General features: G+C 36.4%; 1 protein-coding gene across 9 annotated transcripts in view; it reads right to left on the reverse strand.

The window, feature by feature from the left end:
• CNOT1 (CCR4-NOT transcription complex subunit 1) overlaps positions 1-15074 on the reverse strand; it is a 93114-nt gene that overhangs the window by 11354 nt on the left and 66686 nt on the right. For all 9 annotated transcript variants that reach the window (XM_051974585.1, XM_051974586.1, XM_051974581.1 and 6 more), the window contains 14 exons: positions 14295-14474; positions 12216-12332; positions 11571-11681; positions 11089-11166; positions 10654-10831; positions 9657-9787; positions 6490-6786; positions 5900-6040; positions 5693-5797; positions 4963-5082; positions 2911-3102; positions 1483-1625; positions 335-443; positions 55-224 (listed from right to left, as the gene is read on the reverse strand). In XM_051974585.1, coding sequence (XP_051830545.1) covers positions 55-224; positions 335-443; positions 1483-1625; positions 2911-3102; positions 4963-5082; positions 5693-5797; positions 5900-6040; positions 6490-6786; positions 9657-9787; positions 10654-10831; positions 11089-11166; positions 11571-11681; positions 12216-12332; positions 14295-14474 — 2072 coding nt within the window. The remainder of the gene's footprint in view (positions 1-54; positions 225-334; positions 444-1482; positions 1626-2910; positions 3103-4962; positions 5083-5692; positions 5798-5899; positions 6041-6489; positions 6787-9656; positions 9788-10653; positions 10832-11088; positions 11167-11570; positions 11682-12215; positions 12333-14294; positions 14475-15074) is intronic.

The following is a 15074-nucleotide window of genomic DNA, read 5'->3' on the forward strand; positions in this document are numbered from 1 at the left end:
TGCATGCTGCAAACGAAGCAGCATAACAGTTACAACTAACTGTGCTGAGCTCACCCTTCGGGGGCATTTCCTCGTGAGTGAGCGTTGATCCTCATCAAAGTCTCAATGGTATGAAACAGATCGGCTTCAGTCACGTGGGCCACACTTCTTTCATCCACCAACAGTATTTTCACCAACTGCATAGCAAATGCCACGGCCATATAGTTCAAACCATTCTCCATTGACTGGTAAAAAGAAAACCACAAAATCAGCAGGAGTATTATGGACATAAAAATTCACTAAAGTACAGAATTCTCCAACTCAGTTCAGGGAAGACCCTGCCCCTTCTTTTTACCTGAGCCAGGTGAAGATCATATTGCTGCATATTAACCAGATGGTTGCGAATTAATAGCTCTACCGCTTCCACATTATATTTATACTCATCCCGACACTCAATCAGGCACCTAGAAAAGTTAAATTTGTTTTTACTGACCTCAGGTTAACACACTGATAATAAAGAAGTGAATTTTAGATCTAAAAGGAAATGTGTTCCAAATTAAAGAAACCTGGGACATCAAGTCAACAATGGCCTTTCACATTTTTAAGGCAACTTGGTAAAATCACCAGAGACTCAGCCCCATACTATGACTCACTGCCACACCTGCACTCATGCTGATCTTGCTGGCAGTACTCTTTATTTGTTGGGCTTCTTTCCACCCTTTAAAATCTACCTTAAATGATATCTCCTTAATGGATTCTTTGGTCTCACATGGGTAGCAAATTCATACACACATCTCCCCTCCTCAGGGGGAGACACCAAAATATAAAAGCCACATGCTTATTTAGGTTGTATCTTAAGAACTGTTCATATTCCCCTCTGATCAATATCCTAAATTCCATGAAGGAAAGAACAAGAACTCAATTTTGGTATCTCTCCTCCCACACCTACTACCTAACAAAACTACCCACAGTAAGAAAATGAATCTTTGTTCAAAGTATGGTTTTATATCAAATTCTCTAAGCCAGGAATTTCTGCATAAAATTATTTAAATATTGAATGCTGCGATCAAAGCATCTGCTTATTCTTAAACAAACTACAATTTGCTCTTGTTGAAAAAAATGTTATCTTTTTCCTTTTCCATAAGAAACTTAAGATTTTAATGATTAAATAATTTTCAGCATTTCTGAAAGAGAAGCAAAGAGTCCCTACACTGTTCTGTTGTGCTAGGTGCCAAAGGGTTGTCTAAAGCAGGGCTTCTTATCTTCTATTTGCAACCTCTTTTTGCCCAAGAAAATTTTACATGACCCTGGGTATATAGGTATATAAAGCAAACTTTTACTGATAATAAATCATCATTTTATGACTTCCATACTCAGTTACAAGAACACATATGGAATCCTGAACCATATGGTTTAAGAAGCTGAGTTCTAGTGGATATGTAAAATCTTAAGATATATGAAGGGAAATGCAGTTCAAATTCTTCCCTTGAATTTGGTACTGACCTTGTGATCTGTTTGTTACACCATGGAGACCCATATGCACGGCCATCCTGTAATGCTTTCAGTACAAGGAGGTGACACTCCCTGTAACGTAGCAGCAGGTCAGCATCTGCACCACTTGTGGCATCAAGCAAGCCCTCCACAGCCTACAGAACAAGAATAAAATCAGCTGGCCCAATATATTTACAGCCAGAAACAAAGCCTTCCCTCAAACCACAACTTGTTCCCAAAGTCTTGGCTATCAGCAAGTTATCACAGAATTCTCCCTAACTTCCTTTTGCATGCCCCTTCTGTTTTACTTCTAAATTCGGTTTCCACACTCATCTATTTAAACATTATCTTCCTCATGTCCTGCGCCTTGAATTTTGTATCAAAGGCACCAACATCTTTCCAGTCTCTCACATTCATAACCTTAGAATCTTCACTGAATGCTCCCCTCTCATTCACCTCATGTACCTAATCAACAGTTATTGAACCTTGTTATTTCTGTTCTACATCATTTCTCCACTCCCACAGCTACCACCTGAATTTAAACCCTAACACCACTTCCCTGAATTCTTGTAACACTCTTAATTGAGTGTCTGTCATGTGTCGAGTCTTTCCCTAGTCTAATCCAAGAGAAACACTGCTGCCAAAGTAGTTTCCCTTTAGAACAGATCTTAACTATGATGGTTGTTCCCTTCTACCACTCAGATAAAATCCAAATTCCTCTGATTTTTAAAACCTTTCCTAACCTGGTCCTACTTTTTGATCCAGCCACACTGTTTCTTACACACAAAACCCTCTATATATCTTTCATCTCTTTGCCTTTTGCACTGGCTGCACCCTCCCCCCCACCCCGAAAGAAATTTTTCCTCACCTCCACCCCACAAAAGGTTGTGCTTGAGCTGGGACCTGAGGGGAAAAAAGGGATCCTCTGTTGGAAGCCTCTCCTGAACCCTCAACTACTGGTGCCTTCCTCCCTCTCTACTCTATATTCTCTTCATACTCTTTATCCATTTGGAGATATGGTTTTTCCATGTCAGAATGTAAGCACTGTAATGTAAGGCTTAGTTCTTTGTGCCTGTATCCTCAGCTCTTGGTACATAGTAACTACCCAATAAAAATCTGCTAATTACTTTCATGCCAGTTAGAAAATCATCTATGTTCTGTCCTGGAACACATTCTCTCAAGCCTAAGGCTCTGGTAACTTATTTTTCCCAGCTTTTTAACCTGTGTACCTCCACAAATCTTCTCTAAAAAAAAGATTCTGAAGTCCCTACCCATATCAATGTAACTTCATCCTTGATCTCTATTTTAAAAATCTACATTGAGTTTATACAAGGGAAAAACTTTTGAGAATACCATTCAGATATGTGATCATTAAATAGTCAATAACTAGGAATGGTTTTCATTGGAAAAAAGCCTATCAAACTTCACCGAGCAGCTGACCTTCTGCAGCAAGCCCAGGGCAGCAATGGCATCCCGAGAGTTGCGCGACATTACAACGGCATCCAGAAGGCTCCGGAGAGTCTGAGACTGAGGGTTCATGCCTAAGGCTGGAGGGATGGCATGCAGATGCTGTTCCAGTTCTGTGATACACTTTTCATAGATCTGTGCTACATCATCAGTAGCCCATGCCTGCTGTTATGAGAGAAGCAGAAAACCTTCATGAATGACAGTGCCCTACCTGTATTGTCACAGTACATATCTCTATTGCTATTTTTAAAGGTGGACTTATCATACAGATGTTGAATTAGGAAAAAAATACTCTTATGACCAGATGTTATAGCAGTTTATATTTATAAGACATTTTTCTTAGAAAACACTTGAAGAGTACATGGATAGTACCATTTACTATTCCAATTCTACAGGATAAAAAGTCCAGGGCCCACAGAAGTCAGTTTAGGCAAAGTCAGAGAGCCAGTCAAATGTCAGAGACTAGTCTACAATCATTTCACAAATATAGAGAGCACTAAGTTAAGTGTTAGAATAGCAGTCACCCCACCACCACCACCACCAATTAATAAGTAACCAATGAAATCAAAGCTGTCCCAGTCATTATGAAAAAGGTTTCTAAATCATTACTGACTAGACACATGCAAATTAAAACAACTCTGGGGGTACCATCCTATACCTACCAGATTAGCTAATATGACAAAAAAGAAAACGATAAAATGTTGGAGAGGATGGAGGAAAACTGGAACACCAATGTGCTGCTGGGGGAGGTCTGAATTGGCCCAAACAATTTGGAATTATTTGGAACTATACCTAAAGGCTATAAAACCTTTGACCCAAAATAGCACTACTAAGTCTGTATCCCAAAGAGATCCAAAAGTTTTTTTTTTTTAAAATCCAGAATCTATGTGTACAAAAATATTTATATAGCAGCTCTATTTTATGGTGGCAAGAATTGAAAATTGAGAGGATATGATTGTGGTGGAATTCTATTGTGCTATAGGAAACATTGAGCATGATAGTTTCAAAAAAACCTGAAAAGAATTACAAGAACTGATGTAAAGTGAAATGAGCAGAACCAGAATACTACACACAGTAACAATAATACTGTACAATAATCAACTGTAAATGACATAGCTATTCTTAGCAATACAATGATCCAACAATTCTAAAAGACATATTAAGAAAAATGCTATTCATCTCCAAAGAACTACTGATGGCATCTGAATGCAGATAAATGCATACATTCTTTTTTTCATGTGGAAGGCAGGATGAGGGGGATGGGAGGTTAATATGACTACTATGAAAATTGTTTACATGATTATATATGTATAACCTATATCAAGTTGCTTGCCATCTTAAAGAAAAGGGGAAGAGGGAGAAAGAATTTGGGCTCAAAACTTTAAGAAATTAATGTCAATTTCTTAAAATTAAATATATAAATAAATAAATGAATAAACACACACATATGCATGTATAAATTAAAAATTCAACAAAAAGGTTTTAATTAAAATAAGTTGATACTTAGGACTTGAAAGTATGAATTATGACTTCAAGTCCAGTGATGCATCCATTACTTTCAGATGAGAAACATTAACTTCTTTGTACAAATGCAAAACCAGGAAAATCCCTAAGATTGAACTTGTGATGGAAAGTGCAGTAGGTGGGACAATGTCTAGAACCAAGTCTGAAGTCAGGAAGACATTTTCATGAGTTCACTTCTGACCTCAAGACACTTATTAAGTAGCTGTGTAACTCTGGGCAAGTCATTTCACCCTATTTACCTCAGTTTCCTCATTTGGAAAATAAGCTGGAGAAGAAATGGCAAACTATACCAGTATCTCTACCCAGAAAACCTCCCATAAAGGGGGTCATGGAGAATAAGACAGGACAGAAGCGACTGAAGAACAAAGTGATGGCAAACATTTTTTTTTTAAATCACCAAAATTAAGATTCTAGAATCCAAGTAATCCAAGAATTAGCTAATGGAATATATTCACATTCATACTGATTAAAGTTTCAAGTCAGGTAAAGTCAACAACTTACCTTCATAGGCTGAGCTAAAAATCCTGTAGGCTGAGTTAAATCATTAGTAGGCAAGAAGCCAGGAACGTTACGTGCAAACTCTTCATAAACAGCCAGCTGTTTTGGGTCTACACCACCAACCTTTTTTGGAAAAAATTAATAATAAAAGTAATGATAATCACATCTCCAAAGGAAGAAAGCATTCTCAGCTAAGAAAATTATGAAGTCAAAATCTTAAAAAGTCATAATTTTAAAAAGGAAAGATTATACATCTTTATTAGTCTGAGTCACCTACCTGTGTGCAAATTTAACAAATTTAACAAATGGTAACCCCAAATAAAAAGCTTTTATTGGGATATAAGCAGTAAATCTTTTCTAGTAACCGTGAGTTAGTTGTTTGTTTTTTTAATTGTCAGAATCTCACTTTCCTAATAGGACTAACAAAGAACTAGCACTAAAAACATATGATCACTAAAAGACATGATTGAAGGGAGACAAAAGAAGGAACAAACAAGAAGATAAATGCCAAAAGATGAATGACTTAAATACTTCAACACCTTTCCAATCCAGAGGGTATTTAAGGTCAATTTCACCAAAAATTCCAATAGCCAAGTCCTCTATAAATAACTTGGGAACAGCATATGATTCAAATTAAAAGGAAGCAGTTAACTCCCATCTCCCATTCCAAATTACCTTCTACTTCTACATGAAAATTGTGTGAGGGGAAAGAGAGATAGCTATAAATTCTGACCTTCAATCTGATCTGCTCTGGCATCCGCTCAGCCTGGTACGTCAAAACAACAGGATCACAATACCTGCGCCCCTCTTGCCTTGCATGTTTTCGAAGCTCAAATTCCTATAAACAAAAGTCTTACAAGGTTAGTTTTGTTAGAAGGTTCTTTTTAGGAAGTATTATTTCACAGAAAGCTCTTGAAAAGGCAAATGCCAAAGCACTTACAGTTGCTAATCTCTTGTCCATTTCTGGACCTGCCTTTTCTACTGCAGTCTTCTGAATGAAGCAGCATGCCAATTCACAATTATCCTGAGCTAGCTGTGCTGCTGCCTGTTCCATCATTTCCCTCTGCTGGGGGGATGCGGCCTACAAAAGGATAAAACATTGTAGTGGGTTTTTTTTTTTTTTTTTTTTTTTTGGTATTTTCCCACTGAAGAGAAATTGAGTAACTTTCTGAGCTTGTGCTACTTTTTTTTAAAAAGTTACTTTATACTAAGAAGTCAAAAATTCTCAAATTTCAATTAAGTAAACTTTTAAACATTAAAAAGAAACTTCCATCAACTTCTATCTAGCATCAAAGTTGAAACCAATAATAAATTTTAAGATTAGTTCAAGTTAACTGCTAAATATGAATCAACAAGACATAGCTAAGACCACCCTCCCACAGTCCCCAAAAGTAGTCTTTAACACATAGTAAAGAACTGAATCTCATTGCTGTCACTATATACAATCAAAAATGAAACACACAACTTAATCCTGGAGAAGCAAGACTTCTCTCCAAATCTAAGATTACAAATCTTATCCCTAACACTTACTCGCAGTGCTGTGGCAAAGCTATTTTTCAAATTGGTAGCTATGCTCATGAGTAAAGGTTCCCTGCAAGTTATCATAGCCATGCCAGCCGTCAGGTTCCTCATCATGTGATGAGCTGCTATCCGCATACGTGACTCCTCAGAATCCAGTGCAAAGTCTTTCCTGACAATCTGTTCACAAGTAGTCATGGCAATCTTAATTGACCGATCCACTACTGGATGGACAAGCTCTTGGACAGCACGTTCAATTGCTTGACGTACACACTGCTTCAATTGTGGATGGGCCTGAAACAATGGAATCTGGAACGACGAAACATTAAATCAACTTCTAGTTAAGTAACTAAAACTTTTCAAAATCAATCAAACTAAAAAATGACAAACAACTGAAAACACTTGTAACTAAAATGACTGGTGTATTGCTACATCAAACCACACATTAGAAAATTTTGAAAAATACTTGAGATGTTAGTAACCAAAAAACCCCAAACAACAATGACAACAAAAAGCCAGTTCTCCCTTGGTATGCTATAGTTTATAAATCTTTCTTTAAACCAAATTTCAATTATAATGAGACAAATTTGAATCCACATAAAGCACAATTTTCTACCTTGTGATCTTATTGGAATTTGTGACTTGACAAGTAGGATGCAGTATTTTTTAAAACAAAAGGCAAAGCAGAGAACAGTTGTCTCTTCTTTTTGAGACCTTCATATTTCATTAGCCTTACAATACAGACCATCCTTTTAAGAGAGCAAATGTACCATATACCAAAGCTTCTATTTTAAGCCTTTTGCATCATTACCTGAAAGCTCACTTCCATATACTATAATAATTTAAATTTGGGCCCTTTATTAATTTTTTGCTTGATAATGAAAGTCAGTTTCAATTTACTATTGTAAGAAACATATGAATACCCACACTTCTGGAAATGATATAGAAGAATTCATTTAAAAACAAACAAACAAACAAAAAACCAAGACAGTCAAGAGCACTGAATTAAAAGTCAGATGACCTGAGCTCTATCTTGTCCTGCTCTGCTAATAACTAGCTGTGTGGGGTTAAAATCCTTTAGCCTTTCTGGGGCTATTTCCAATTCTGTCAAATGAGATTAAACTAGCTAATCTCAAAGGCTCTATATAAAACCCTAAGTATGGTCCCCAAGATGAAAAAGAAGTGATATATTTCAAAGTATAATTTATTCAAATTGGTCCTTTCACTGGGAACATTTTTATTTCCCCATGAGGACAACTCCATATAGTATAATCAAAAAATAAGTACTTTTTTTACCATAATATGGCAACATCTATTAAGTAGTTAAGGGGTGTGGGGATATGCACACACATGTGCATCTGTATGAGGAAAGGGCTGAATAGAACATATTGCTAAGCTGTGTGACTTGCCTAATCTACAGATTGCCCTACCAAACAAACTTTACATTTAGGATTCCAGCTAGATGCTGAAATCACTAACCCCTACCTCAAAATGAGGATGAAAATTTTAAGGTGAATATATACAAAGATAAGCTCAGTTCCAGGTATCTGCCAGAAGAGGTAGAGACTTAAGACCAGGCTCAGAAGACCTTCTGATTTGGCTTGCCAAGAAGAGCCAAGTGGGAGAGGAGAACCTGAGAACCAACATTAAGTCATGATTTAATTCATCCTGGGGCTTACCTTTGCAAAAAGCATTTAAAATGCCACAATCCATGTTAACTACTTGCTAAATTTTAAAGTACAGAAAGGTAAAAGAATCTGTGCTCAACAGCAGCACATGGGCCCAGAATGATTTCCACCTCTCAACTGTAGCTGATGAGATTGATGTAGGCTGACTCAACATTCACAGGCTATGCCCAATGCTTCAGGTAGAATAGTGCAAAGGAAATGGAAAGTAGAGAGAAATCAGATTTATTGAAAAGCTACTCAAACATACAAAAGAACTTAGCTTAGTGTCTTAAATTTCTAATGGCTTTTAAATAAAATGTTATGGTTGTTCTGTATTACAACAGATTATGAATTGAAGTATAAAAGAAAAGGATAATTACATTAAATTAATACTACTACTAAGTTTAAGATGCCTCTTCGGGGAAAAAAAAGCTTTGTGCTTTTTAAAAAGAAATTCTCATGATTCTCAATTTAATCCTCTTAATGGATGAGTTGACAGGGTCACTGAAGATTACATGACAGCTGGTGCCTCTCAAACTTCTTGGGTGTAGAGACAGATACAATACAACTATTCACACTGGTGAGTCACATAGAACATGGCCTATCTTACTCACCAGTTTCCTGCCCAAACCAGCCTACTTCAATCTTGCTCCTAAACTCCTCTTCAATGGAACCGAACTCTTCCCAAACCAGAGGGGGATGACCTAGCATTCTGACTTTTTGGGACATTCACCAAAGTAACAAGAAATATAACTAGTAAATATAAATATTTCAGTGGCTATTAAGCAAACTGGTCTCTTCCTACCTTCCATTTCCTTTATTTCCCATTTCTTAAGTTCTATATCAGGGGTCCTCAAACTTTTTAAATAGGGGGCTAGTTCACTGTCCCTCAGACTATTGGAGGGCCGGACTATAGTAAAAACAGAAACTCTGTTTTGTGGGCCTTTAAATAAAGAAACTTCATAGATCTGGGTCAGGGGGATAATCGTCCTCAGCTGCCGCATCTGGCCTGAGGACCATAGTTTGAGGACCCCTGTTTCATATCTTTTCTTCTTCACTTCCCCAAAAATATATTGGAGAACATTTGAGTGGGAAAGGAAAAAACAGAGCAAATTTATTAAGTTGTCCTAGGTATCTTTTGTGCTAACAAGGAAAGGAGGTGAGATATGAGGGAAACAAATGGCCTACCTATGCCTTCTCCCCCAAACAAATTAATTTCTAACCTCCTATTAACATTACCAAAATCTACAGCATCCTTACACATTTTGTGGTTCTTGAGTCCTATTAATGGACAATATTAACAGAGAAATTCAGGGAGAAAAGGATAAAAGAGAAGACAATAGAGAAGAGGGTACTAAACAACAATGTAACTCCAAAGATGAGTTTTTTTTTTTTTTATTGTTGTTGTTTGTTTGTTTGGCAGGGGATGGAGGTGTAGAAAAAAACATGGGGGAGGGAGAAAAAGAAGAAAAACCTTTAAAAATACAGAGAAGGGTAATGCTGGCAACTTACCGTGGGATTTAGAGTAATGTGTGGTGCCAGACCTCCCAGGGAATAGACATTGATATCATGGTAGCTGTATTGAGGCTGTGGAGGAACAGTAGCTGTACAAGTGGTACTGGTAGCTGGTGTGGTAGAAGTAGCTTGATGCAAAAAAGGATAAAAAGTAAAATTAGAACTGCTTAGAAAATAAAACCAAGTATGTTATAGAAGAACTTGGGTAGCTCTGAATTTGAATTCAGAGTAAATTAATCAGCTGGTTCATTAATCTGGAAAAAACCTTAAATATGGCTAAATCTAGTCAATTTTCCTCCAGAGTACCGACCCATTTTCAGGAATTGTCTGAGACACACACACACACACACACACACCCGAACGCTAATTACTTTACCAGAAAACACACAGACACACACACACATACACATGTTCAAGACCCTGGAGTCATATGAGCTGATACCACATGATAGGAACTGAGAGACCCTGATAAAGACATACAGCTGAAGAGCTTTGGGCTGCACTGAGAACAATAATATTCTCTCCAAACATCACCGGGCATCGAAGGGATAACACAAGCTGCCTTGGCTATTAGAATCATCTTAATCCAGAAAGAAACTACTTTTGCTCATTATAGAAGGGAGTAAGAGTTCCAGCCAGTCTTAGGAAAAATATAGCTCCAATTATGACTTCTAAATTCTTTTAGAGAATAAACTTTACTTATTCAACAAAGTAGTAGTACTGGGTTTTCTTTTTTAGGTGGTTGCTGTTTATATACACATGCACACATAAATGTTTTCAACTTTTGGTAAGAAAAAAAAAAAAACAAACAACAAATGAAATTTACAGAATCAAAACAAGTGAATCTTTCCATGAATATTCAGAAAGCCCATCAGGATTACAGGATACCCTGAACATCACTATCAATACCCATGAATCACTGTGTATCTCCCACAAAGAATATTCTAATTGATATAAAAAGCAGGGGAAATGTGCTTTTACTAATTGTACTCACTGGTAGTTGTGATGGGAGGAAGTGCTTCTGGCTGCTTGACATCCTTTTTGGGGGCAGAGAGCTGCTCTTCTAAGTTTTTAAGTCTATCCTTGTCTTTCAGGAGGCTCCCAGGTTTTAGCTCATTGATGTCCAGGGCAAGATTCTTGCAGAGAACCTCAATCTCAAACTTCAAGTTTAACTGCATCATTACAGTTGAATTAGATTTCAAACATTTAAATTCCAGCTTCATCCACTACCTATTAATTTGTCCCCCCTTCCCATAGTATTTACAGATTGCCTTCAAAGGGCAGGGCTGTGATGAAAATACAAGGGTCACTATACCACAGAACAATAGCTTTTATTCTCATTTATGTACACGACACCCAAATAAACCAATTTCTCATGTAATGTCCTGACAGAGTACCAATTTACAACATAATGGTAATAAATATTTACCTTTAAATCATGTTCTTGATGAAGCTCAGCTAGTACATTCATAATTGCCATTGTCCAAGGATTTGGTGGCCTGAAAACCTAAAGCAACAACAGTCAGTTGATCAAAAAACCTTATTTTAAAACATTTACATCTAAAGTCATGTTTATACTCAAAATCTTCAAATCCTCTTTATGGCATAAAATGAACAGAATATTAAAAAAAAAAAAAAACTGGGGAAACTGTCATTGCCTCAGTGGGAGTTTTCAAACTCATGGCAGGACCCCTGAGCACATGTGCCCAAACACCCCAATTACCAGGTCTAGTGTTCTTACAAGCATATTGAGACACTAAAAAGAGAGGCTTTATTTTAAATAATTATTTTCATCCCTTTGTATGGAAACGAAACAACTCTTGATGCTATTGACATTGTATTGACTAAAATTGCAAGGTGGTAATGACTGATCCTAGATAGTTCCATTTAAGAATATGAAGATCTTCTTACCACACTCCGAACACTGGATTCTAAGACTTTGGCAACAAAGGGCACCACATACAGCAATTCCTGCTGTCCTTTAACATAAGCTTCCAACAGTAAAGATTTTACATCTAAGTCCTGGAACAAACAAGGAAAAAATATCTAAAGAACTTCACATTTAAGTCATTTTAAGTATGCATCCAACACTCACACAGCTGAGAGACATGAAGAGAAAACTATAGAAAAATAAGATGGGGAGAGCTTTTTTCCACATCTATTACATCCTACTGGTCTTCTTTCCAGAAGAGAATATAATCAAGAGATAAAACTGCATTGTAATTTTACCTACAATAATGTGACATGCTAAGGAAAATGGAGAAGAGTGTTAGCATATGCCCAGGTGTCTACTTGCCCCCAAAACCCACCAATAGGCCAAAATCTAGATTAAAAAGACATCAAGCCAATAGACTCATATGAGCTAACATTTACAGTTACTGGGAGCTATCATTTAGATTAATTCAACCGTTTCATGAGCTCAGAAAGGCAGATCACCTTTTCCTGGAAACCTACATTCTGGGAGTAGCAAAAACCCGGGCCAGATTCCCAGTATAAAGCCTCTATGCCCAAGTTAGAATAGTTGTGCCACATGCAGAGTTTTGAATGGAAACTCACTGTATGTAAGATGGGTTTGTTTTTGGCTAGTGTGATCATCCCCAGCCAGTGGCCCAGGTTCTTCAGCAAGGAACGGTCTGAGAAGTTGGCTGCTGCTTTATCTGACGTCAAAAGCACCTAAAAAAATTTTTTTTAAAGAACTGAGAAAGGCTTGAAGCTTAAAAATGGGGTAGTGAGAATAACTACTTCTCTACCCTAAAAGACTATAGATTCAGAACTTAGCCTTTTAAGCTCCAAGGACAAGAACTAAGATTGGAGACAACCCACCGGTCAAATTAAGTTCTCTGTCACCTAACATCTTTACACAGAATCATGCAACATTGGGAAATCTTACGCTCTGAACACTATAGAACTGATACAGTGACCTGACTTCAAATCTATTTTGAAGAACTAAAGCCAATTCTCCTAAACAGAGAGTGGTGCCAACAAAACTTCCTGAGTAACAGGGGAGACAAAAAGCATACAGAAAAAATTAGAACAATGCCATTTCAAGTTATCCAAGACATTCTACTCTTCTCCAGAAATTTCTGACAATCTCCCACAACAGTGAGAATTTTATACAACAAAGTGTAGTTGTGTAAATTACCCCATCCTTTCCCAACCCATGTAGTTTGTGCTCTGCCTGCCACTATCAAGATCCTAGCAGCTTCAGATTTCTCTATAGTTTTTTTTTTTAATCTGGGTATTCATTAAGCCAAATCGCACCTCTTCTAAAAAGCTGCATGCAGCAGTCATGTTCCTTAATATTACCACCAGAGCACGAGCTGAATGGACTGTCAACTGTGCTAGGATAGGCATTAAGGGATTCTTTGGCACTACAGCGTAACCTAAAGTGGTAAAAATTCCATCAATAGGTTTAAAAAATAGTGCTTTAAGAATGAGTTTATTTGGCGCTTTTCATAAAGTGTTTAGTATACTCAAGAAAAAAACAAATATGAAACAGAAATGTTTCATGAGTAATCCTAATAAGCAGACTTTCCTTATACTTAACATGCTCTTTTCTAACAAGAATCTTACAAAAGATGAATTTTGCACAAGGTAAATAGCTTGTGCTGTAGTTTCACTGACACTACTTGGGAGGAGGAAAGGAGAAGGGGACTGGGTGTTTATGACTACATTATATAAAATGAGGTGGCTATAGGTAAATGAGAAAGAAAGCAGCAGCAAGACGGGGAAAAGGATATTCAGTCTGGGACTTCTTATTTTAAGTAGAAAAAACTTAAATGCACTTATAGGAGAGATATCTGCTCAATTCTTGAACACTTGCTAAATTTTAGTATAGACTACTTTTTAAATCAATTATTAAAAGCACAACAAACCAAACTTGGGCTAGTAGGAATGAAGTTAATTATAAGCAAAAATAATTGTATCAAGAAAGGTTCTAAGGCACGTAAGTGATCTGAAAGGGTTCCCTCAATCTAACCATTATCAATACCATGTTCATATTACTATACCATAACCACATCATATGATTTTGAGATAATAAAATCTTAAAACTAAATATATTAACTTAAAAAAAAATTAAGATTAAAAAAAAAAAAAAAAAAAAAAAAAAAGACCAGGCTTCTTATTTTTAGGGAGAAGAAAAAGATTGGGAATTTTCTATTACTACACAGATTTATCAAAAATGGATCTTAAACACCAAATAACCAAAATGAGATCAATTTTTAAAATGCTCAGCCAAAAGAACTCAAGCCAAAGAAAGATAAATTTTTTGATATAAAAAGTACACCTAGAAAAATTATTAAATACCCTTGAATGTTATATTATACTAAATAAATACATATAAAAATACACATCCTGCAAGACCTCTGACGACTTATTTATATATTAGATGACAGGCAACATTTCTCATCATCCTGGTAGTTAGCCACCAGCAGAAAGATACAATGAAAGAAGGTTTCTAAGGAACTGAACAATTATTATCTTTAAGCTATTTTAGCTAGAAACAAAGAACAATTTATTCACTTAAATGCAAACTATATAAAAAAGTACATTTTCTGATTTAAAATATTGTTGTAAGAACAGGCATTTATTAGTCAATAGAAGAAATTGTAGAAGAAAAGTTCTACTACTTACTTTAATATTTCTGTAGGTCTCATTCAGAACCATTTTATTAAATTCGGGATTCTTAAGAGTATCAAGAAAATTTGAATAAAGGCTGTGAAAGTTTGGCTCAATACTGACTCTCTTCATGACAAGATATTGTGAAACCCAAGGCATAAACTCTTCTTTCACTGTTTCCTTCAACTCTTCAACCTAGACAAAGTATTGATATAAAAATGTTTAAAGCATAAATGAAATTAAACTAGATTAAGTGACCCAAATGAACAAAAGCTCAACTGTCACATTTAAATAACTATGAAGCCATTTTCTGACCGAAAGATGCCACCATATGCTAATAACTAATTACAAATTGTGCTTACAAAAAATTCACTTGATAACAGAGATTCCAACTGTGTACTACCTGCATTAGAAGCTGAGGGGGAGGCTAAGAGGGGGGAAGGAAGGAGGGAATGATCTTATTCTGTGGCTGTTTTCCCCACTCAGCTGCACCACTTTGGGACTTCTCTAAATATACCTGCAAGATAACATTCCCCCATTTCAACTTTTCTGTCTTTCCCCAACAGATTTAAGCAAATTGAGAGCAGAGACTGTCTGGTTTTATTTGCATTTGTACTCTAAGGATCTAACACATTGACTGAATTACAGCAGATATTAAGTGTTTACTGATGGTCGAAGGAACTTTCTAAACAAAGATAAATAATTAGGTGAGTTTAAAAAACCACAGGCTTTAGTAGCTTAACACTACACTAAGATTTTTAGGTTATCCTGTATGTAAATTGTGGATGAAAGTAA

Source organism: Antechinus flavipes, chromosome 2 (genome assembly GCF_016432865.1).
Source record: "Antechinus flavipes isolate AdamAnt ecotype Samford, QLD, Australia chromosome 2, AdamAnt_v2, whole genome shotgun sequence".
NCBI lineage: Eukaryota > Metazoa > Chordata > Mammalia > Dasyuromorphia > Dasyuridae > Antechinus > Antechinus flavipes.